The 25,692-nt window shown below is 36.3% G+C and overlaps 1 protein-coding gene across 3 annotated transcripts in view; it reads right to left on the bottom strand.

The window, feature by feature from the left end:
• PCMTD1 (protein-L-isoaspartate (D-aspartate) O-methyltransferase domain containing 1) overlaps nt 1-25,692 on the bottom strand; it is a 67,802-nt gene that overhangs the window by 21,309 nt on the left and 20,801 nt on the right. For 2 of the 3 annotated variants that reach the window (XM_047727589.1, XM_047727588.1), the window contains exon 2: nt 4,610-4,712. Coding sequence is in view for 1 of the 3 variants with exons in the window: in XM_047727587.1 (XP_047583543.1) it covers nt 4,610-4,712; nt 17,442-17,748 (410 nt within the window). In the remaining 2 variants the exon portion in view is untranslated. Of the gene's footprint in view, nt 1-4,609; nt 4,713-17,441; nt 17,873-25,692 lie in introns of all 3 variants that reach the window. The other variant, XM_047727587.1, reaches the window with a different exon arrangement.

Here is a 25,692-nt window from a genome sequence, read left to right as displayed (position 1 = left end):
AAAAAAAAAAAAAGCCAAAACCAAATCTTATGCCTCAACTAAATTGAAGACTGCATTGTCTCTCCCAGTCATCTCTGCCCTCAAAAGTAACTCATACCATAGGGGAGTTTCATTAATGAACACAGTAGGTGTGCTTTGTAATAAAAAGCTGTGGTGCAATTAACCATGTTAACAGCATTCCTTAATTTTAACCTGAGGGAAGTAGATGATGAGACAGTAAATGCTGCTTCAACTTTTTAATTTGGAGCTCAGTTGCTCAACAGTAATCCATGGGTAGCAGCTTACTGCTCAGAGGAAATATTAGAATAAATCAGTGTTTACATCACCATAGCTAAATCAGAACTAAATAAGAAGGCTGGCTTAATGAGGTCACAGCCTGTCTATTCCTCAGTTTTCCCACTTCGGCAATGTGGACACCAATATTGCCTGCTGGGCTGTGGACTAAGCACTTAGAATGGATGGTACATGGTACTTAATGAACAGACAACACATTATTTTTTATTATCTCATTACTGTTTTCAGTACACCTATCATGACTCATTCATACGACAAACTACATAGAAACAATAGTCCTCCCTGTTTAAATAGAATGAAAATTTTCAAATAAATCAGACCATGCTGCACTCATTTAGCTACTGACGTTAGAATATTTCCAAAGTCAGCTACAGTACCCTTGAAACTGAGGGGAAATAGGAGGACTCATCTGTTGTAAGGAAATGGCACATTCCAAATCACGCATTCCAGAGAGCTAAGTCAACCTCATGCACATGTACACATAGAAGTACATGACTACTGATATGAACAAATATTATACTAATTACTACTCATTTGCAAAGTACTTAGGGGATAAAAGTTTACAATTCAGGCTACTTCAACTGACTTACTCTTCCAAGTTCCTATAACTGGAGAGATTATTTTGCTTACTGTTCAAGCACAAATACTGATTATAATTTGACCTTCTGCAAACTTCTTCCCTCATAAAAGCCTTTAAAACCTAGGCCCCAAAACTTGTCTAGATCAGAGTGGGCTAAAATAAAGGTGTTCTAAAGAGTTTGTGTGAAGAGCAGAACAGGGAGCAGCAGACAGGCCAAATCCAGGCTGTTGCATCTTTCTATAAATAAAGTGTTACTAGAAGACCCTATACCCGCTCCCTTTCATGGTATCTAAGCTGCTTCTGCACTACAATGGCAGAGTTGAGCAGCTGCTACACAGATCATTTAGCCCAGGAAGCCCAAAATAGTTACTATTTGGTCCTTTACTGGAAAAGTTTTGCCAATATTTAGGAATACCTTTGAAATTAAATGTCAGTTTTATAAGGGAATTTCAGCAATTCTGGAAATACCACAGATAGAACAAAGGGATAAGCCATACAGGAGAGCTTCCCCTTCCTGCCCATCTCCAAATACAGTAAATTCAGAGTAGCCTCTCCAAATTATTTCATTTGCTGATACAAGAGTAAGGAATGGAAACTAAAATAAAGTATATACATTACAACAAAGATTCTTTCTTCTAAAAGAAGAAACGCTACTTTCAAGACTCAGGAACCAAACCTGCTTTATAAAACACACATTTGTACTTTTTAAACAGTCACCCTACCATACACACACACACACACACACACACACACATATAGTTTATAGATTCCTTCCCATCTACTACATTTAGAGTTCATTAGGATTTCCAACAGATTTATAAGATGCAATTTAAATCGTAAGTGACATAACAACACTTTTGAAAAAAGAACTGATAAAAAAGATCCAAACAAACAGGTTAAGTAAGATTGGGAAGAGTATTAGGTTTTAGCGATCTATTCTCTGTGTTACACATAATCAAGGATGATCTGGTACTAAGGAATACAAAAATAGCAAATAATGTAACAGAGTTACTTTATATTTTGTTAATTAAATATGTATTTTGATAACCCATATATAATTAGACATAATGAAACTACTTGGCAATGGGATTTTTAAAATGACTTGCTCCTCAAGTTTTTCTAATTCAAAAAATTTACTATAAATGGAAATATCACCCACAAACATCAAGAAAAATTGTGAAGAAATCATCAAAACACAAGATAGAAAACCATTATACCTTTAGAATTTCTATCACCAAAACCAAGTAATATAAAGATCAAAAAAGGAGCCCAATGAGTTACACATCAACTTCACTAAGCTTACAATCATTCGCTACTTTACGGAAAATGAAACATTTTCCCAGTACTTACTACTTTTTGTATGCAAGATACTTTTATAATCTGAGAATTTTTCCTAACACTTCATAACACTACTGAAAACCAGAATAGATAACATTTCCAGAACTAGTTTTTTTAGACTGGTTTATCAATGTCTGAATCTGCTTTAAAAATAAGTTGCAACACTTCAGAAAGAACTAGATTAAAAAGTCTGACTAATTATTTTAATTAAAATAACAAGACCACTGAAAATTATAAAGAAACATTTATATCAGTCATGTCACCATATTTTACGATTCATCATTTTATGAATAACAAATCTGCTTAACAGAATAACAACAAAACTCAAGAAATACAAGGAAATCTAATCATTTTACAATTATATAGAAATAATTTCAGAAAATTTTTTAAAATTGAGACACAAATATGTAGTCTTCAAACTTCTCTGTTGGGGATTATTTAATATTTAAATTATATCAACATAGAAATTCTTTGAATAAAGACATATTTTACTGTTTCCCAGGACCATGCCCACTTGTCAGCAATAAACTTGAGCTCCAGAGGTACTTGTACAAAGGTGCTTCAGGGATTCAAGGTTCATCCTTGAGTGTGTTCTGCCTGAAATGTGTTTCTATCTAATATATAATAGACCTTAAGTTAGATCTTAAACATTGGCTTCTACTAATAGTACTTTTATATTTTCTAAGTTCAAATGTATTCACAAAGTCCTTATGTGGACACTCTTTCAACATCGAAACACATACAATAGGAATTCAATAAATTCAACAAAATTCTATACCTCTAATAAACAATATAAAAAATTCTCATTTCATATCTTAAGCATTTAACATGCTACAAATCATCAGACAGAAACACGAGACACAAAAGAATGGTGAAATTGAATCCCAAGTTCTTATAAAACAACACAGGCTAGAAACTATTTTATTTCTGTCAAACAATTTGTTATTCTTGGAAATAGAATATGAACCAACACGGTAAGCACTTGAAAAATGATTCAAAACGTAAAATGTGAATTAAATTTTAACTATTTATAAAGACAAACAGAAATAAGATAAATGATGTATTCAGCAAGTTGATGCAGAAAATTCAAAGAGCTTGCTCAAATACACAGTATTAATTATAGAACAAAATAAACCTGAATGTTTTCCAACTCTCTTAAGCCTGCCTGAGGTCTTTAATAACCCCATTACAATCACACCTATACACACAAGACCTCTGCTTCCCTTTGTAACACTGAGGATTTTGTAGCAGTTTTCTGTTCTTCAACCAATCAAGTTCCAGTTGCCAGAGGACAGACACATGGGACCAAAGGCAAGGGGAGTAAAAGCAAAGAGGCAAGTGGAGGGAGAGAAAAGGCAGAGAATGGAAAAGAAGGAAAATACACTCCAACAGATATTCACAGGGTCTTCCCTGCTTCCTTCATGGTACTGTCTCAAGCTTAAGACTCTCTGGGAAAAAACCCTCAGCTCTGACTCAGACCTCCAATTTCTCAACTCTGTGGTCATGGCCAGCGTGTAGAGAGAAGAGTGAAGAAGACCCACTCCCAAAAAGCCCAAGTTGGAACTCTGGTTTTGTACTAAAATTTTGCTATAGAAGGTGACTGAGTTGTAAGCTAGTGTTCTAAGATTTTAGAACTTCCTTTCTTTAAAAATATGAGTTGAGAGATATAAATGCTGTCAAATTTTTACAATCTCACAGAGCTCATGGATTTTAGCATAAGACACGGCTGACCCATAGTTCTGACGCTGCTGAATTTTAGTAACATCACACACCAAGAAGACTCCCCTGCCAGGCTAAGGACCAAAGTCTGTGCAGTATTTCTCCCAGGCAAAATAAGAGTTCAAAACCGTGGTTTTCTAAAGAAATTGATCAAACACAACCCTATCACAAAACAGATAAAGGTATTTCTATCATAATTATCTCTAGCTATATTACAAGATAATTCAATGTTTTTAAATTCAATGTTTTTAAAAAACTCCTTTGTATGCTAAGAATTATCACCCTTACTTTATAAAGAGGGAAGATCTCTTAAATACCATTCCAAAGGTATAAAACCAGTTCCAGAATTCTCTAAAGCCAAGCATCTTTACATTCTTTTTCCAAAAAAGTACCTGTATGCTATCTAATGAATGAAACATTACTATCACTAATAAAGTGATGGTAATACAGAATTATAAAATTATTTGTAATTTACTATAAGCTTAGGTAGAACAAAAATTATAGTATCAAATAATTTTTCTAACTTAATTTCTTCAGTCATTTTATACCACACGGATTTTTGCTGCATTCAATTGATTAATTCAGGATCCATAAACTAACAGCACTAAGGAACACACATGTCGTATATATCTACTTATCAGCTGCTTTCAAACCAAAACTATAGATGTGAATACTTACTTATCAAAGCTATCACTATTTTTGATGAAGCTCTCCAGTTTTTCCTTGGCATATTCCACCACATCTGAATGAAGCTCAATCCCATGATTTATTCCAAAAGGACCTGCAATTGTAGCAGCAGCATTTTTATAATATACATATATGTATATATATATTAGTAATATGTCTTTTAGTAATATGTCTTTACAGAGCTCTTTTAATTTCTGCTCATTTATCTATCACAGGAGCACTTAAAGGCTTAAATATATGCACATCTGCTAGCCAGATTTAAAATGCTAAATGGAAATCTCACTACCTACATGGCTTTAATTAAAAATGAAGAAAAGAAAAACAGAAAGGCTAAGTAATAAAGAGTTCTCTCAAGAGAAAAGCTTATCTGTCAGGACAATATTGACGAAGAATAATTATATTCCTACATAAGTTCTTTACCATTACATTTTCATTTATCATTTCTAAAAATTCGGCAATTCTAAAATGCGTGAAACCATGGGCTAACATAGATGCTATATACATATCTCACACCAACCCACTATATGTTAAATTCCTGGAGGGCCAAGATCATTCTATGTTATGCCTTTTGTAGCTCCCAGTGTGTAGCCGAATGTGGCCATCGAGACACTTCACTGCAGAGCTGATCTTACTCTCCTGTTCTAGCACACTTCACACTTCACTTAGTATTTCTTTTTACCCATAGCCATGGATAAGTGACATCACAGGAGTGAGAAAAAGACGAGTGAGCCCAGGAGATGGTCCTCAGATGGCATATACCAGGATGCCATCTGAGAATATGACCTACAGGATTCACATTTCCTAAAACTTCTGTGCATTACTGCCTGCCCCATGAGACACATGAAAGTAACACACACACACATCAACTCCTCTCGTTAGGCTAGTTACTTTTGAACTTCCAAAACTGAGCCGAACAGGGTTTTCAACTCTATATTTTTGTTACATATTTTGTTATTTTGGAATTGGTCTCCTAGGAAAAAGTTTGATTATGTATTTACTTTCTCTATCTTACACATACTTTCTGTATCTTAGGAACTAATTAACTCAACATGCCTCCTACTGAATGTCATTAAAATATAAGGTGAAGTTCTACTGACCTCTAAGATTTTTTAAAATAACAACAACAAAAGTCACCAATTAACATGTTTGAATGTTCAGAAGGCCCATGAAAAAAAAAAGTGATCTAGAACTACCTTAACTATAAAAATTAAACCAAAATATTTGGAGACTATCTTCAAGCCAGAATCAGATAATGCTTAACCTACTACATTTCTATCATATTGCATTTGATTAGTATTATTTAAAAAAAATAAATAAATAAAACTGGCTCTATTTGAAAAATTTGTTCAGATAAGGAGGTTAAATAAAAGTTATCTGATCCATCAAAATACAACAGAATTAACTCCCTTTGCACTGTTTTTATGCTTTTAAATTATTCTGATGCAAACTTAAATGTTTTGATTTGTTTTTGTCTCCATATGATTGAACCGTCTTCATCTGAAAACTGGAACATCCATCTGATAGCATTTAAGAACCCTTGTAATTCCTTATTTTACCATAAATTGAGTCAAACAGAAACACTTTTCAAAAAATAAAGTGGCTAAAAACTAAACTTACAGGAAGAATACATGGTGACATCTCTTTTTAATTTATATAAAATCTCAATATTTCGATAACTTGAATTTCCATAAGGAATTAAAGAATGTTAGGAACCACTGAATAAAGTTTTACTCATTTAAAAACTCAAATTAGGGGCACCTGGGTGGCTCAGTGGGTTAAGCCTCTGCCTTCAGCTCAGGTCATGATCTCAGGATCCTGGGATAGAGCCCTACATTGGGTTCTCTGCTCAGCAGGGAGCCTGCTTCCCCCCCCTCTCTCTGCCTGCCTCTCTGCCTACTTGTGATCTCTCTGTCAAATAAATAAATTAAATATTTTAAAAAATAAAAAATAAATAAAAACTCAAATTAAACCACAATTATTTAACATTATGTATATAATAAGGAAAATACTGTTCTATGAAATGAATTCTTTTTATCCTTAAAGGAGATCTGTTTAATATAAAACAGAGACTTCCATATTTTTATCATCCATTAAGAATCTAGCTATACTAATCAACTATATTTATGAACACAAAACAAAACTAGGGCTACATGGGTAAGAGATCAATGAAAAACATCAATACTGCTGTAATTTGAGGTTTCCTGTTAGGACCAAATGCATAAGCACTGCAATGAAGGTGTCAAGTAAAAAATCTGGAAATCATGGCTTCTATTCAATCTTTCAAACTGCTTTCTTAACAGAGGGAGTCAGACCTTCAGAGTTCTAGATCAAAGGGACTACACAGGTGTTCATCACTTGAAGACACCACTGGTCTCCTTTTCCTTTCCTTACTTTCTGCTTATAGTCTAAAACCAAAGTGACAACTTCCGGAAATAAGATTAAAGTTCATTCAGAAAATATCCTAAGAATGTTTTTCATATAACTTGTTTTTTACATTACCTTAACATAAAGTGAAAACAATTTCATTAACATATAAAGGACTTAACAATATCATAAATAGACATGCAGAATAGACTATGTATTAACTTCTAGTGCAAAAACATTTATGATTTTTTGTGAATAAAATTAAATAACACAAAGAAGTACCTTTATCACTAATAAACAGTAAAATTAATATTGAAAAAATAAATCTAAAAGAATGCATTATTAAAAGGCAGAACTTAAAAAGCAATGTCACCAACATCTCATTTATTTAGAATGTGATATCCAACTAGAACACAGCAAGTGTATGATAAAAATGTAGCGTGATATTGTTTATTAAAACTCATATTTGACATCTATATTTAATAGAAAACTAAAAAAGCACACAAAGCTGCTTCTAAGGAAAGGAACTAAGAGATCTAAGGTGAGAAGGACACACTTCCATCATTACATATACCCTTTGCCTAAAGTGTCCTGACTTAACTATACCTGTAACCTTTCAATCAAAACATAGTAAGCTAGTCAAAGAGATGGGAAAACACTTCAGTATGAGATTTTTCAAATTAATAAAATATACAATAATTCTGACAGAAAGGTACAATGGAAAGGTCAATGGAAAAAATGAAACAGTATCCAAAAGACAAACTTTGTCAACACTTTCTAACACCATCTAACAGATAAAGTGCAAATTTAATTTTGTATTCAATAGTTTCCAATGCTATTTTTTGTATTTCCCAATGTGAAGTTTTTCTGTAAAACGATAAATGCATCATTTTTGTAATACATATTTTTTTAAAAAGTACTAACAGTTGACCATTACCTTCAAAAGGTAAACATTAAAGAAAAAATTGAAATATACACAGTACACAGAAGTCAAAGTTTCTTAAGACAAATAGGTACTAGAAAAACCTAGGTATCTTATGTAATGTTAGATGTGATTTTTAAGGCTGGCAAAGGCCTATTTATTAAGAGCAATAACAAATATAACAAAATTCCAATATAATAAAATCGAGACTATTTTTCCTTTGTAGTAGTTGGATCTAATCTACCTCATTTATCATCTATCAGTCAATAATCAAAGCATATTTATTATATAAAGGTCAATAATTACTAGGTTTAGTAATCTATACAATATCTAGATCTTTTTTTTTACATGTATGTTGACCCTATGTGACACCCAATACTCCAGCTTCCTTCTCTGAGGCACCCTGAAAGGCTGTTTTGAGTGTGGTATGCAGGTTGGAGCTGGCCTAAGGCAATCCAGGGAAATCAGGAGAGCTTCACACAACATTTTAATGAAGTTTTCAGTGCCTTCAGTATTTTGTTTTAGTAAAGCTAATTTACAGAACACAGCTACAGGCCAAAAAAAAAAAAATTCTTCATGATACCAAAACCAGAAGAGCTCTCAAGATAAACTAGTTTAAGATCCATCATTTCAACTGAGGACTCAGATCTACATTCTATGGAGTGGTAGGAAAGAGAGTGGATTTAAGGTTAGATGTCCTAGTTTCCAATCCTGGTTCCTCCTCCTATCAGCTGCATAATATGAGACCAGTCACTTACCCTTTGAAGTCTTTCCTACTGCGTAAAATCGGTTCCTGGGAAAACCAAGTAAATTATGCTTTAATTTACATAGTGCTTTACACACTATGAAGTACAAAACGGGTACAAATTATTAGAAATCATAACATGCCCTCTCTTTGTATACAGAACTGATTAGCTACAGAAGCAAAACTGTAACCTCTAAGTAGTTCTCAACCCTGACTGCATACCTGGGAATTTTTAAATAATAATTAAAGGTAGATTGAATTTAATTTGATTTAAACTGTAAATGCTTGGTTCCCCAGAGGGAATCTCCTAAGGTATGGCCCAGGTCCTGCCAATAACCTTAAATGCAGCCCAGGTTAAGCACACTAGCCACATCCTCCTAATATTTAAAATCCGTTCGGACTATCCAAATCTCTGCCCTCACTGGTAAAGTGTTACCAAGAGTTAATAACTGCAAATAAAAGCATTATGGATAAAACTAAGTATTTACCACAAGAGGGAGTAGGTGAACCAGTTTTTTGGTTTCTATGAAAACCAGTGTAAAGTTTCTCAGTAAGAACTGAAATACGTAATGTAAAACTATCTTCTAGGAAGTTCCAATGATATTTTATTACTAATTTCAGTTGTATAAAATAAGGCATCTTTGGAAAGACTTGTAAGTTTCTAAGAATTCAGAGACAGTAATAGGTAAGCAGACAAGATTAGGTTTCACTCCTGTGAACACCCTGGAGTATAACAAAGAGACATACAATAGTGTGAAGGTAGGTAAAGGAAAGGGGAGTAAAAGGAATCAGCAAAAGATTAGGTAATCATTAACTAGATAAAAAGAAACAGATCTCATATATTGACACTTAAGATACAATTAATTTCTTATGGTTTCTCCATCCTATTATATTACACCAAACAAGCACATTAAAGAAAAACAAACACCGTCAAATGTTTACTGAGTCTGGTCAAATGTTTACTGAGTCTGGCCACGTTAGCGTAACCATTCTGAAGCTACTTGGATTATATCCAAGATTAGACCAGGGACTTGGTTCTCTGCTCTCTAGGTTTAGGAAAGGACTTAACAAGCAAATCCTGAAAAATTTTCCAGAAAGTTCCAGTTCCAATCCCTTGAGCTCCTCTCAGCTGATGGATTTATAAGCAGTTTTTCTTTATTACACTTAAATCTCAGACATGTATTTACACAAATCTGAACATTTCGGTTTAAACGGTTACAGAAAATGGATCCAAGCCCCTACATAAACTACATCTCTAAAATACCAAAAACAGACATCACAATCAGCTCACTTACATATTTCCACCCAGTAGGCTAATAGTCAAGTCTAGTATCTTCACAACTTATGACTATGTCTACAGTGGAACATTACAGTGGAACAACATCAATTGTATCTACGAAATTCAGTAAACAGAAAAAGCTGTGCTCACCTACAAAACAGAAAAGTTTTCAAAGCTAATTTAAACAGCTTTAGCTTTTTATCTAAATTATTTTTAATGCAATCATTTCCCCTGGAAGCCATTTTCAATAGCTCTTTCATTCCACTGAATATTTATTTGTGAAATACCTGAAGATATGCTGGGGCAAGTGTAGTGACCAATTCACATAGTATCAATACTATGAACTAAATGAAGAGAACAGCCAATGAAATTGACACAATGCTTCTACAGCTAGTTCAGAGATGATAGGCACAATTTCAATGTTACAGGATGTCTTCTGCACTGCTGTATCCTCAGTAGATGGCACAAATATTCGATATAATTAATTTTTTTTAAAAGAATGGTAAAGTACAAAAATGTAGCTATGGGGTGCCTGGGTGGCTCAGTGGGTTAAGCCTCTGCCTTCATTTGGCTCAGGTCATGATCTCAGGGTCCTGGGATGGAGCCCCACATTAGGCTCTGTGCTCAGCAGGGAGCCTGCTTCCCCCTCTCTCTGCCTGCCTCTCTGCCTACTTGTGATCTCTGTCAAATAAATAAATAAAATCTTAAAAAAAAAAATGTAGCTATGGTCCCAAACTTAAAAGGTTCACAACCAAGACTGAGGCAAATGATATACACAAAGCCTAAAATGCTATTTTTCATGTCTTAAAGTACACTAGCAAAGGTCATTAAGTATATGTCAGATCCATTTTATGTTATTATCACAGAACAGGCATCCCACAGAAGACAGAAGATAAATACATTCCTTTCAAAAGAAATCTTACTAATTTTAGCTGTTGATAGGAATCTTCTAAAATGCAATACATATTTTCCTTTACATACCTAAGAAAAAGATGACTTCAAGTCAACAATTATCCCTACAATCATGTGAGTATTGTGCAAAAGGAGAGGTATCCCAGACTCTATGAAGCTCTTCTTGAATGGAAAGACAACCAGATAAAACGGAGAAAAGGAAAACCTTTTAAAGTATGCCTTTTGAGGGGCACCTCGGTGGCTCAGATGGTTGAACATTTGATTCTTGATTTCTCAGGGTTGTGAGACCAAGCCCTGTGATGGGCTCCACTCTGGGCATGGAGACTGCTTGGGATTCTCTTCTCCCTCTGCCTGTCCCCCAACAAACACACAGGCATTCTCTTTCTCTCTCAAAAAATAAAAATAAAAATTAATAAAGTATGTCTTTTGGGTTTTTTTTAACCCTACCAATATGTTACCAATTCCATAAAACATAATTAAAGAGAAAACAGTACGATGTCCAGGTTTCCATCGAAGTAATTTTTGGTAGGAAAAAAGTACCTTTCACCAGAATGACAAACACAACAGAAGGAAAATTTAGCCAATGGAGACAGAAGGGGACAATGCAGCGCAACCTGGGGTCCATTTCTGGCCCCTCCTGAGCCATTCTCAGGCAAATCTCTTAATATTTGGAAGTTCATTTTCTCTTTTGTAAAAATAAAGCAAATAAACAACCAGGATGAGTTTTTAGGATTTAAAATTATTAACAGTTTGAGTTGTGTTTCCACAAGGAACAATGGTTCATTGGTAATTTGGTGTTTATGGCCATGTGCACAAATGACTTCAAAAGCCACCATCTAACAAATTTTAAGTAGTGAATTCACAAACAACAGGAATCAACTGTATTTGGTACAAGGATAATCTTGAGTTGGGTAGAGTTAATCCAGAAGGCAAATTAAAAACTCAAGATGCTCAGAGAACCACCTTAAGATTTTTCACACCATTGAGGGGATTGCCTTTTAACTTCAAAGAACAGTAGGACTTAGAACCAGAAATTACTATGAAAACTTAAAAATTTCTAAAACCCATACTATTTCCTAATATCTGAGATTTTTATTACTGTCTGTTGCCCAGTAACAATTAGCAGTAATGTCGCATAAACACAAAATCATTTCTTTTTAGAGGAAGCAGCAATGAAAGAGATGGTTGAGAGTAATGACTTTCACTCAACAACCAGAAGTGAGGGGGGGAAAAACCCCAAGATATAGAAAAATAATGGCAACTCAATACAGGCTATATGGGCAGAAGAAAAGATGCAGAGAAGCCTAACTAGGACTAAGAACAGTTTAAATAGTAACAAACTTTACTGATTTTAGAAAATGACCAGCCTAAATGAAATGGTTCTTTTCAAAACAGATTTGCTCAGAGCCCAAAATAAAGCACATACCAAGAGCCTCTGTAATTCTTAAAAGGAAAAAAAAAAAAAAAAAAAAAAAAATCCCCCCCCCCCCCAAAAAAAAAAGAGGAGAGGAAAAACTGAGGTTTGGTTTAAGGAAGAAAATGTGGTCTACTTTAAAGAGAACCCTGAGAACCTGCAGAATTTGTTTTGTCATTTCAGAAAGAATGGGGAAGGGGAGCTGAAGACCACTTTGGATCTCCCTGATTCTCTGGCTCAGTGAGCCAAGATAGATCTAAAAGAGGTGCTGAAGGACCATGAAAAATTACTTGAAAACTGTAGTTCTGATAAAGGGCTTGTATCCAAAATATATAAAGAACACTTAAAACTCAATAATAAAAACACCCAACAATTAATTAAAAACTGGGAGAAAGATGTGAAAGTGCATTTAACTAAAGATACAGGAATGACTAAAAAACACAGAAATGGATGCTCCTCCACATCATTGTAAGTGCAAGTTAAAAGCACTGTGAGATAGCATTTTATACCTACTAAAAACAAACCAAAAAACCACACAACCATCTGTGATAGAACCTCATTCATTGTGGGAATATAAAATACTACAGCCACTTTAGAAAATACTTTGACAATTTCTTTAAAAAGTTAAACACAGGGGCACCTGGTGGCTCAGTCAGTCAAGTGTCCAATTCTTGGTTTCAGCTCAGATCATGATCTCATGGGTCATGGGACTGAGCTACACTCTGTGGGATGTCTGCTTCAAAGATTCTCTCCCCTACCCCTCCCTCCACTCACACTCTCGTGCACATTTTCTCACTCTCAAAATAAAGATCTTAAAAAAAAAAAAGTTAAACATAAAAACATAGAGCCCAGCAATTCCATTTCTAGGAATCTACCCAAGAGAAATGAAAATGGATGCCCACACAAACATTTGTACATTTTCAAAGTTCTCAACAGTATCATTCATAATAGCCAAAAACTGGTAACCCAAATGCTCATTAAGTGGTGAATGAACAAACAAAATGTGGCATGCCCATACAATGAAATATTAATCAACCATAAAAAGGAAATACTAATACATGCTACAGCCTTGAAACATATTGCTAAGTAAAAGAAACCATACACAAAAGACCATATTTCATATAATCCTATTTATATAAATGTACAGAGAAGACAAATATATAGAAACAGGACATATAGCTAAGTGGTTGCCAGGGGTTAGGGTGGGGACAGGGAGTGGATTCAACCAAGCAAGGGGGATCTTTTGGGGGTGATGGAAATATTCTCAAACAGAACTATGGTCATGTTCACATAACTCTGCAGTTACGAAAACTAACTAAATTGTACCCTTAAAATGGGCAAACTTTATGTTAAGTTCTATCTCATTAAAGGGAGAAGGGGGGCTAAAATGAGAGTTAAAACATGAGTATCTCAAGTCAAAGGCAATCTAAGAGCAGCTGATAAAGGACCATTTAATGTCCTCTAGTAATGAGATAAAGAGTATAGAGACCAGAGGCAACTGGATGGCTCAGTGGGTTAAAGCCTCTGCCTTCCGCTCAGGTCATGATCCCAGGGTCCTGGGATCAAGCCCCGCATCAGGCTCTCTGCTCAGCAGGGAGCCTGCTTCCCCCCTGCCCCACCGTCTGCCTCTCTGCCTACTTGTGATCTCTGTCAAATAAATAAATAAATAAATATTTAAAAAAAAAAAAAAGAGTATAGAGACCAAACATAACGACAGACCCATGAGAGACTAGAGACCAAACATGATGGCAACAGGTAGTTTAATCAGCCTTTTGGACAATATAGCAGCATTGGACAATATAATGCTGGCAGTGATTTGCCTGTTAAGTACGTAAGTTTGCCAACTGTTTTAACTTTAGAAACTAATGTAGTGCTGAGGTAGTGGCAAACATAGTATTGGAATGATTCTGGCAGTTTCCCAATCATTTCTATTAACTCAAGAACTAGTCAAGAGACTAAGGAAGTCATTAAGCTGGATGAACCCTCATATTATAAGTTTAGAAAATGGGAGTGAATCTCTAAGCAAAAAGGATCAGAATGGAGAACCATCCCTACTTGGTTGGTTGAATCAGAAAGATAATCAGACCAATTTGCCTTCATAAACCTGATGAGTTTCATAACTCAAGTCTGGGAAGCAGAGGACTTGGGAGCCTTCTTCTCTTGGACCCTGTTTTTCAACAGGACTCCCTAGGTATGGAAAGACAGTAGTACTGAGAGGAGAGTTAAGTGCTTGATTCTTTGTGAGTTCTAGGAAGAGTCTTAAGGGGAAGCAAGTGGAACAAGAACTTATCTTCAATGTGAAACTAAACAAGTTGTCTAAATGAGGTACACTGGGAGTCAGAGCAATCCATTCTCCAGGTCTGGAGCAAAAATAAATTCCACTTATGAATAACTGCTTCAAGTATACTTTAATCACAAGCTACTTCCTAAGGTTAAGATAAGCCTAACTTCCTCTCACTGAACAAAAGCTCTCTCAAGACTGCAGTCCATGCCCTCCAGGTGTGTTTCTGGAAACGCAGTGGAAATTCCTCAGGGAGCATTTTTGTCTGCATTACCAAACCACAGACACCCTGCTCTCCCTGCCTTAGCCACAATTCTTCCAGATCATGATCAGCATGTCCTCAAATAAGAATCCCTGCCTATGGTGAGCACCTGTCATCCCCATCTTGTGACTAGGAGAGAAAAATGGCTTAGAGCCATGATACTACAGTTACTTAATAAGGACAGAACTTCTGTTACTAAGGTCACTGTGAAGCAATGAGGCCAAATCTGATTCACCATACTCAGAAAATTGTAGGGAGCATGTAAGCACCTTTCTTTGCGTCTACCTCCTTGACTTAAAACACTCACAAAGCAAACCAAAAAAGGGTACTCTGGGTTAACAAGATTAAGCTTCCTCAGAAGCTAGACAGATCCAAAATTTATTAGCCATAATCACTGTTTTACAGACTATTCTTTCTGCCTTTCCATCTTCTTTGAAGTGTTTTATCTTTCTCACCAAATGACCATTCCCAATCAAAAAGAAAGGAACTTTATCTTGGTCTTGACTGCAAGGTCACACACAGATAAACCCTGGAACAATGTCCAATAACCATAGTCATACATGTAACCAAAGACCATGACTCCCTGGAGCCTTGTAACAGAAGGAAAATATCAACTGTATTACGGATCACTTACGCAGGGGTCTGTTTCTCATTCAAGATACAATAAAGAAGTGAGGTAAGCCTATAACTGCATCTGGCCACAGGAATCTCTTGGAGACTGAGACTGAGGAGTAGAGTTTAAGGGGGGTAATCTCACGGCTAGCAAGGTTGCTAATTATGAACCCCTTCCTCCCTGCAGGCCTTTGGATAAGACTGACCTCCCTCAGCCTGAGCCAGCTGACAGGGGTAGAGAGGTAGAAGACAGGCTAACAGGTGCTCTGAGGCTAGCCAGACATGCTAGGAAGCCTGGACTCCAGCCTAAAGGTGCCAGAGCTGGTCAAGAAATGCACTTGCAAAATGGCAACTCCCATTTCTTAAAGACTCTCCCTACTCCCTCAACTAAGTTCCTTCAATTTGGAGACGGTCTCAAACCCTGAGATTCCTTTTTCAAAAGTTAATTAGGTATGTGGGGTTCCCAAACTGCAGAGAAACTTCTGCCCCAGGAAAGGCAGGAATACCAAATTTAAATGTAAGGTGCTTAATTTCTTTCATGGTAAAAATTAATACTTCACTACTTTTTGAGCATATCATTATGAATCAGAAACTTAGTAGTGACATTAAATAGACTGTTTTATGTATTGGGTTGTATTATGTAATAGGAACTGACTCAGTTGTTTTTATGAAATAGACTGCAGGTTCTGTAACTAGAAAAGAACGTAAGGAGCTACAGTAAGTGTGTAAGAAAGGGGAATTTCAGGCCTGAAAATGCTTTAGAAGTCATTTCATGTGACTATATAATTTACTGTCAAAACTGGGACACGTTGGGAAAGAAAAGGACATTATAAATACTGATGCTAGGACAAGAGGGATAAACTGGGACCCAGCACCCTGGGACAGAGAGTCACCCAACTAGAGTATACTCATTTCTCTATTCAAAATCCTTCAATGATTCTCTATCACTGCAGAGTGAATTTTAAACCACAGTCTCATCCCTAGAACTCAGGCATATGCCTCAACTATGGCACATACCATACTGGATGAAAATGGCTGATTTTTCTTGTCTCTCTCCTCTTGCTAGTCTGTGAACTCAAGGATAAGAGTCTATGTTATGGGCCTTGATAGTGTTCTACCTTAAGGCCTGTCACAAAGTAGCACTCAGTAAATACCAAGAGGCTTAGTAAAAATAATGGTTGTTCATCCTCCACCAACATCCTACGGTCTTGGCACATGTTTTCCTCCATCCATGTCTCTTCAACCCACATTCTGTATTTTGCAGGTGTCACTTCCTAGCTATGAGACTTGAGGCAAGTTAGTTAACCTCTCTGAGCCTCAGTTTACTCACCTACATACACAGGAACCGTAACAGTATATACGTCACAGGATTATTAGGAACATTAAGTGAGTTACTCTATGTAAAAGTGGTTTAAACAAAGCCTCACCCTCATAGTAAGCACCCAGTAAGTTTCTCAAAGGCAGAGATCGTTGTACCTTTAGTTCACTGCTATATAACTACACCAGGAATAATGCCTGACAGAACAGACAGTAAGTATGCTAAAAGTTTACTGACATAATACTTCTCTTCTGTTTTTCTCCCAATCCCTTGTTTTGCCTCATCAATGCCATATACTCTATATCCCACAAACTCCTGCATTGCTACCAAAAACCTGGCTCCATTCCCTTTAAAATGGGACACTGGTGACTAATGAACCCTCTAAGCCAGCAGTCAGTCACAACACTTTACCTGAAACAGATTACATGATACCCCTGACTTTCCTGTCTATCAGCTGTTCAATTTTAAGTACAGACAATGATTGAAAGAACAATTCCAAGGGTTTCTTAAGTTTAGGATTAAATGCACAAGCTAACTTTCAACATCAGAGCAAATAACAAAAAAAGATTACTACTGCCTTGTGTTTCTTAAGGAAGAGAACTACTTGGAGTACATACATTCAAAGATATACAAATTTACAAACCCTATAAATCATAAACAGTAATACAAACTCAGCTTATTTTTTAAAATAAAATTTTACAAAAATAAAATTACCTAAAATTAAGCCCACCATTGTACTTAAATATCCGGTTCCACTTCCCAGGTTAAGAAAAGACAATCCTGGTTGAAGTTTCAATGCTTCCATAACTTCAGAATAAATGCAAGGAGCCGACAAGTGTATGTTCCCATGCTTCCAGGCTAAGTCTTTGTAAGCGTTGTCTCGGTAGCCTTCCAAATAGTAATCTCCGCGGTCAATCGCTCTGAAGGCTTGCTCCACTCTTTCAGTGCGGATATACTGAGCTTCTTTTAAGTTATCAATTAAGTCATCATTATCTTCCCCAGCACTCACTGCTCCTCCCATGATAGTATTCAAATCAAATCATAAATTTTAAAATGTAATAAAATTAGCAGAAATGGCTTCCAATAATGTAGTGTGGTTTGTTTTCCCTTTAATATTGCACTTGATTTCCAAAAATAAATTAATCCTGAAAGGGAAGAATAAAAATAAACAGGTTTAAATTTATGCTCACAGGAAAGTAATTCCAGTTTATTAAATACATAATAGTCATCGTAAGTATCATTTTTCAAGGACATATTCTGTTTTAGGCATAGTTTTAAGTTCTTTAAATATATTAGTTTATTTATTCTTCACAGGAAAGTAATTCCAGTTTATTAAATACATAATAGTCATTGTAACTATCATTTTTCAAGGACATATTCTGTTTTAGGCATAGTTTTAAGTTCTCTAAATATATTAGTTTATTTATTCTTCTAACAACCACAAAAGGTAGCTTAAGTTTGATCTCACTGTACAGATGGGAAATCTGGGACACATAAGGTTTCAGTCACTTGATACCATCAGGCCCAATATGATAGCCATTAGGCGTGGCTACCTAGACCAAAATTAAAATTAAATGCAATTTAAAATTCAGTCGGGCACACTAGCCACACTTCAAGTGCTTAATAGCTACATGTGGCCAGTAGCTGTCACACTGAACAGAGCTGCTCTAGAAAGTGACAGTGCTGGGATAGAGTCCCAGGTCTTTCAGACTTCAGAAACCATGCTCGTAAGCATTAATTAAGCCAGGTGGCCTTTGGAGTACCATGAGTTTAGTTCAATACGCATTTAAATTACCTGATTGATTTAAAATTCCTAAACTTAAAAATCCACTAACACCTAAATGCTAAACATCTTAAACGCACCAGATAAATTCAAAATGTTAACACAAAGTAACATTTTACCCAAACACAGAATACAAAATATAAAAAAACACAACAGATCCATATGTTTAAAATGTACACACCCACACACAAGTACAGACATATTGAGATTGTTTTACTTGGTAAACCCTGTGGTGATAAATAAGGAGACCACAAATGTTATTAACAACTTTAATGGTACACGCACCAGAACATATGTTACACATACAAATACAATAAACTTCTTTGAAGTCAAATTCAGCATCTTTAAATGAACACATTAGTGCAACCTGATAAACTAAATTTCAATACATCATAATGAACATAATTTAATCTTTATTCAAAACAGTTAATAAATTCATATAACAATTTCTGAATTAATACATCAGGAGAAAGGAAGTGAAAAATGAAATGCTTAGAGACAAAAATAAGAGTTATGACAGCCAGACTATGGCAAGGCTGTAAATTCACTCTTGACCTTAGAGAAGAAAAGAAACTGATGCTTCGAGCTTCGTCAGGGTCCTCACACCTCTGGTACCAACCTGACTGAGCAGTACTGGGGCAGGTGCCTCACCAGGTCCTGTCCCTGTCCCCACTGACTGCCTCTGTCCTCTTCCATATTTTCAAATTATCGCCTTAAACTTTCTGAGTGGAGGAAATATTGTGAATTCATGTCACACTCCTATTTAAATTATTCAAATGCACTTATACAAACATGGCTGGCTCCAATGCCCCCCACACCCCAAAAAAGAAGTAACTGAAAAAAATACATGGGCTCATAGCACCATTCTCCTCAACGAGTGTATTTCATGGCATGTAGTACAACTGGAGACATCAATCCACTCTTCCTTCAACAGGTCTTAGTTTGGACATCCTTTTATAGCCCAAGCATCTCAACTCTCTGAGCACAATTCTAGCATTTAAAGTTGGTGGGGGGGCGGGGGGGCACCTGGATGGCTCAGTGGGTTAAAGCTGGTGTGGGGTTTTTTTGTTTTGTTTTGTTTTTACTAACATGGCCTCTAAGCATAGGTTAACTTTTTTACCGGGTACTCAGATCGAATGCCCTCCCAAAATGAAAGAAAAACTGCTACACTAGACTAGGAGGGAACTTCGGTTGAGTCTCCAATGTTGCACTTACCTCAGGACTTTATAAGCCTAATTCTGACTATGCAGACATTTAATGGCTCTCCTGGAAATGCTGTATTTTACTAGTCTGAAAAATTATTCCACAAAGCAACCTAATCCTTCTCAGGTCCTTCTGAACGCTAATCTGTCCAAAATTATCACAGCAAAATAAACAAACGTTGACTTTACTGCAAAAAAAGCACACACTCCTGGTGAGAAAGGCAAAGAGGAAGACTCAAACCAACAAGAACAACGACCATTTGCTGGTGAACACTGTACTAAGTGTTTTTTGTATATTATCTCATTAAAAGCTACAATAAGTCTATGAGGAAGGCACTCCTATGACCACTTTCAAATAGAAATAATGTGTAAAGGACTAGGGCACTACAATGCATGTGACTGTGGCTAAAGGTGCCCAGGGGAAACTGGATCCAGGGATCCAGGAAAGCTTTCTTAAAAAGGCATGGATTGTGTAAAGCAATTAAAGGACTAAGGGAATTAAAGGCTGAGGATATGGCTGGTATTAAAGCAAGAAAAGCAGATAAAACTTCTAAGAAACTACATGTAGTTGAGTACCTTCCAGCACCATAAGACATTTATCCAGCAGACCAGTTTTTTTGTTTTTTAAAGCCTGGACCCTTTTGAGAATCTGGTATTTCTGGGCCCCTTTCTCTAATTAAAAAAAAAAAAAAAAAAAGAATGAATGAGAAGTTTCACATCCAACTTCAGAAGGATCCTGAGTTCCTACAGACCCATGAGTTAAATCTAATTTAAGAACATCTATTAGATGCAAAGAAGTTAGCCACAGGTACTAACAAGAAAGGGAGAATTACATTTCCATTGTAGAAAGTGAAGTGTAATTTGTGTTTCTGATCTACTGCAACACACCAGAGACCAAGTACTCAGAAATTTGGGAAACATGGGGCACCTGGGAGGCTCAGTGGGTTAAAGCCTCTGCCTTCAGCTCAGGTCATGATCTCAGGGTCCTGGGATGGAGCCCCACATCAGGCTCTCTGCTCAGCAGGGAGCCTGCTTCCCCCTCTCTCTCTCTGCCTGCCTCTCTGCCTACTTGTGATCTCTGTGTGTCAAAAAAATAAATAAATAAATAAAATCTTAAAAAAAAAAAAAAGAAAGAAAGAAAGAAATTTGGGACACACATCACACCTTGTTAACAAGGAGCACCACAAAAATTTGAAGCCAGATTTCCCAGATTTCCCAGGGAAAGGACCCTATTTTGATAGGAAAGATGAATAAATCTAAACACAAAGCTGTAAGGTATCCAGGAGGGAGGCGGTCAGGAAAGGTTTTATGGAATAAAATGTGCAATCACTTACAATGCATCATGTTTCTTTAACACAAATTGTTAATTCATACATTTAGGTTACGTAAGTTACATAAGGTAACAATGTGCAGATAATGAAGTTGTGGTGGTTTCCCTGTTCATGTTTGGAAGTGACAGGAAGGTACAAGCTTACACATATTAAAAAGATACCTTAGCAACTTAAGAAAACTTTCAGTAAAAAGCTGAAAATAGAGAGTGTCCACCTCTAAGACAATTCAAGTGGTCTAAGGAAGCTGTGAATGCAGACCAAAAAAACGTTATGACACTGTCTCTAGATAACAGCAACAGATTGAGGCTACACCCAGATTCAGATTTTTAAATTTTGATAAAAATATACATATACAAATAAAACGATATCCATAAGCAAATTATCTTCTAGAGCCTAAATTTCAGAGGAAGATGAACCTTAGGGTTTAAGACTATGAATGACTGACTGACTGTGATGCTAACATGCAAATCCCAGTAGATTTAACTATGCTAAAATTGTATTTTTTTGTTTTTTGTTTTTGTTGGTAAACTGGTTACACAGATGCATAGGTTTTCAGTAGTATGTTCCAAGGCTATTTTTCCCACAAGTCCTATTGTTTTGCAAAAGATTAGTGGGTGTTTTCTTGATGTTATAGAAAAACTCAGTACTGGACTTGTCAGGCCCTTGAAAGAACCTTAGGAAACATGAGGGTCCTCAGACCACCCGTGGAGAAGAGATGGCATGAAAAACTACAAAATGGGGTGGGCAGACCGTGGTAGAGTTATACAGAGGTGTTATGGAACACCAGCCCAGACATGGGGGTGCAGACAAAAGGATGGGAAGATTTTCCTAAATATGAAGACGTAGTAAGTACAGAGGCAGAAGGGAGTAGAGGTGTTCAAAACAAGCAGAAAAAGACAAGGAGACAAGAGGCGATGCACCCACCCACTTGCAGCACTACAAATAGTATTGAAGAGCCGAAGTTCAGGAATAGAAAGTAGTCCTTGGAGGCTACAGCAATAAAGAGGAATGAAAAAAATAAAGCTTGCAGGTCACACACACAGGGAGCTTGGACTTCCTCCCACAGACAATGGAGCCAACAAAGGCTTTTTAGAGAATGAGAAACGCACTGTGTGACTAATTTTAAAACAAGATGTAAAGGAAAAACCAAAACTGTAAAAGAAAGTGAATACAATTATACATTATTTGGTCTGGGGAAGACAATATTTATGTAGTCAGAATAGTGAAAACACAATTGCTGATTCAATCTGAATAGTCATTTAACCACAATAGGATGCAAGGGAAGAGGTAAAAGAGGGGCATGGAAGTTAATACCTAATCTGTGATTATAGGAAAGTAAATGCTATCTAAAATTAATGAATTTAAAAAGAGCATCTTAGTTAGCAACATGGAGGTAACTACCCTACCATCAAATAGCTGAATGCATTAAGTTCCCTCTGGAGTGTGAGCCTCCAGGTGGAAGCAGGTAAAGCCAGGAACTGCTATACTTTGTCTTCAGGAAATCAACTGACTTTCCAAATTGTGTAAATGCATTATTTGAACAAAACTGACAAGTAAAACTGAAAATAAAGAGGATAAAGAGGATACATAAAAATAAATAAATAAAGAGGATACATAAAAATACATGTGTGTATTTTTTTTAAACAGAATAAGTTAAAAGAGAAGAGAATATAATTTCCTAAGGAAGAAAAATATATTTAACGAATAGGCTACAGTAGAAAAATTGAAGAACAAAAAAAGAGATACTAATATAATAATTTATACTACAGAGTTTCAAAGATAAGTCATTTTATCATATACATATTCCTGATAGTGGGTGGAAAATGAACTATTATAAATTAAATTACATTTTCATAACACTAACCAATTCAATTATAATAGTATGTGCGTTCGTAGAAAATCTGAAATCAATAAAAATTACTCATAACCTGAATATTCAAAGAGCCACTGTTAATATTTACTTTCTAAGCACCTATCCACTTTCTTTTTAACACAATATTAGTATTATATGGTATATATTTCAAACTTTTGTTTAATGTGTCTTTTTTTTTTTTTTTTTTTTTTGTCAGAGAGAGAGGGAGAGAGAGCAAGCACAGGCAGACAGAATGGCAGGCAGAGGCAGAGGGAGAAGCAGGCTCCCCGCCAACCAAGGAGCCCGATGTGGGACTCGATCCCAGGACGCTGGGATCATGACCTGAGCCGAAGGCAGCTGCTTAACCAACTGAGCCACCCAGGCGTCCCTGTTTAATGTGTCTTAAAGAATTTCATGCCATCAAAAATTCTTCCAAAATCCAAAAGTGTGATATACCACCACAAGGAGGCACCAAAATGTAATCAGTCCCCTGACTGCTGGACCATGAATTTTGGATTATAATTAATGTACATGTGAGGAGTTTGCAAGTTAAAAATCTGTAATAAATATTGTTATAATTCCATAATAATCCCCTAACTTGAAATATACTTCATTTTTACAAGTAAAGCAAATACTATTAAAAAAACCACCATAGCATTAAGTCACAGAAGCATTTGCCATTTGTTAATTCTGAGATAATTCCATCTCAGTCATGGAAAAGTGCCAAATACAAGTCAAGAGAGCAAGGTCTAGCCTTGGTCCCACTGATAACTTTTCTGTATGGCTCTGGGCAGCTCTCCAGAACATCATTTCCTCACCTGTGACATGAAGAGGCTAAATTCTATGATTCCTAAGGTTCCCCAGAGCTCTAATTTCCCTGCTATTTTGGCATCAAATCCGTATTTGAGTACAGCTCAGTTTTAGTTATCCAGAAATGTCTGTGCATGGCTCAACATCTGTTACTTCGGTCACATTTTTTGGTGCCCCATTCCTGCCATTTTCTCTAACATGGAAAAGGAAAAAAAAAATTAGGAGTGTTCAAGTCCTGCATTAAATAATAAAAGCAAAATATGGAATCTAAGGAAAAGAAGAAAAGGCAAAGGCAAAAGAGAGAAGCATCAGAAAATAAAAGAACAGCTTATGCAGTTATGTCTGTTTGAGAAGAAGTTATCAAATTTACTTAAAGAACATAATTTCACTCCTTGGCATTTTCTTTCTAGTACGAGTGTCTGGGGTTCATACATTCACATAAGCTCTCCTGAAATGATTTGCAAGGTGTTCCAAAAGTTGTTTCTAGTCTTTCAAAATAAGATACGTAGTTTTAATGTATTTGGTTTAGGGGAAGATCTACTGAAGGCCTAGTTCAATATTATGGGTGTCTTTCAGGCAGCTTAAGGATGTTTTATGGAAGGTTAAAGACAAGTCAAAGGAGGCGGGAAGCAAACAGATGGCAGGCAGATGTCACAGAGTCAGAGAATAGAATGAATGCTGACTCACTTTTTTTCCCTCCTAGCAACCAGTGGCAAGCAGCCAACTGCTGCTTGCTGCTCCTTTCTCCGCAAAGGTGAGGACAAAGCTCACCCAGCTTTGAAGTAAAGGAGACTGGTGATCCAAAGGAGGAATACACTATTTGAGGGCATGAACAAAGGATCTTTCCTCCCCATGCTCTCAAAGATCTTGTCATGGGAGGCATGTATGAAGGCTACTTTGAGTGTGGCAACAGCTACACAGGAGAAAAAATTTTCTCAATGATGGCAAACAGGTATGATGAGACACAAATATAGAAAAATGAAAGAAAGAAAAGGCTAATGAAGGGGTTCAGAACAAGTCTCCCCAAAATGTGCTACTTTGACATGTGGACCATTTTGAGCTGAAAACAATCAAGACCCAGCAGACTAAAGAAAAACTTTTACCTCCCTTTAAACTACCTAAAAGATTTAGTTAAGGACCCTGGTCCAGAGAAAGAGCTATTACCAAGATACAACTTTTTTTTTTTTTTTTTTTTTTTTAATCTGAATGACCTATCCGTATAGCAAGGCAAACATCTAATTACTAAACTTCTGTTCTTCTTCACATCCTGTGAATCACCTCCTCCTCCCCTGTGACATCCCAGGCCCCTCTTCTACTTCTTAGCTCCTGATGGCATGTAAGCCTCAAATGTCTGCCCAGCTTACCACTGGGTTTCCCTGTCTTTGTGGGATTATCATATATATGCAATTTGTGCAATTAAATTTTTCTCCTGTTAATCTGTTTTATGTTAATTTGATTATCAGACCAGCCAAAGAACCTAAACTAGAAGGAAAATTTTTTCTTCCAACATTCAAGTTCACCACTCATTGTGCCTCTTTATTTCTAGTGGCCTCTACTGCATACAGGCCCTGAGCTCGATTTCTTCACCAAAACTCTATGAAGGGGCACTAACTTCATTTTACTAATGAGGAGGCCAAAGTCTGCAGAGAGCACAAGACAAGCTCAGAGCTCGTGAACAGCTGAGCCACAACTCAAACCCAATTTGGCAAGCCATAAAATCCTCCTGAAGCAGAACAATTTACGAAGAGGCTCCTGCCCCATAATTCGAAAGCAGAGTTCTCGTGCCCTTGCCTGAAAAGATTCAGATCTCTCTCCCTCTCTCTCAAACTCTCATTTCCTCTTTTTCCTCCCTTTCAGTATTCTTGGTTCCAAAAGAAGAATGGAATGGTGGAAATAAAGCAGCTGATGTCAGGTACTGACTGCAGCCTCAGGCAAATTATTTAACCTGTGATCTTCAGGGTCCTTGTCTATAAAATGGGGAAAATAA

Source organism: Lutra lutra, chromosome 4 (genome assembly GCF_902655055.1).
Source record: "Lutra lutra chromosome 4, mLutLut1.2, whole genome shotgun sequence".
NCBI lineage: Eukaryota > Metazoa > Chordata > Mammalia > Carnivora > Mustelidae > Lutra > Lutra lutra.
This window is presented reverse-complemented; position numbering and strand designations above follow the sequence as displayed.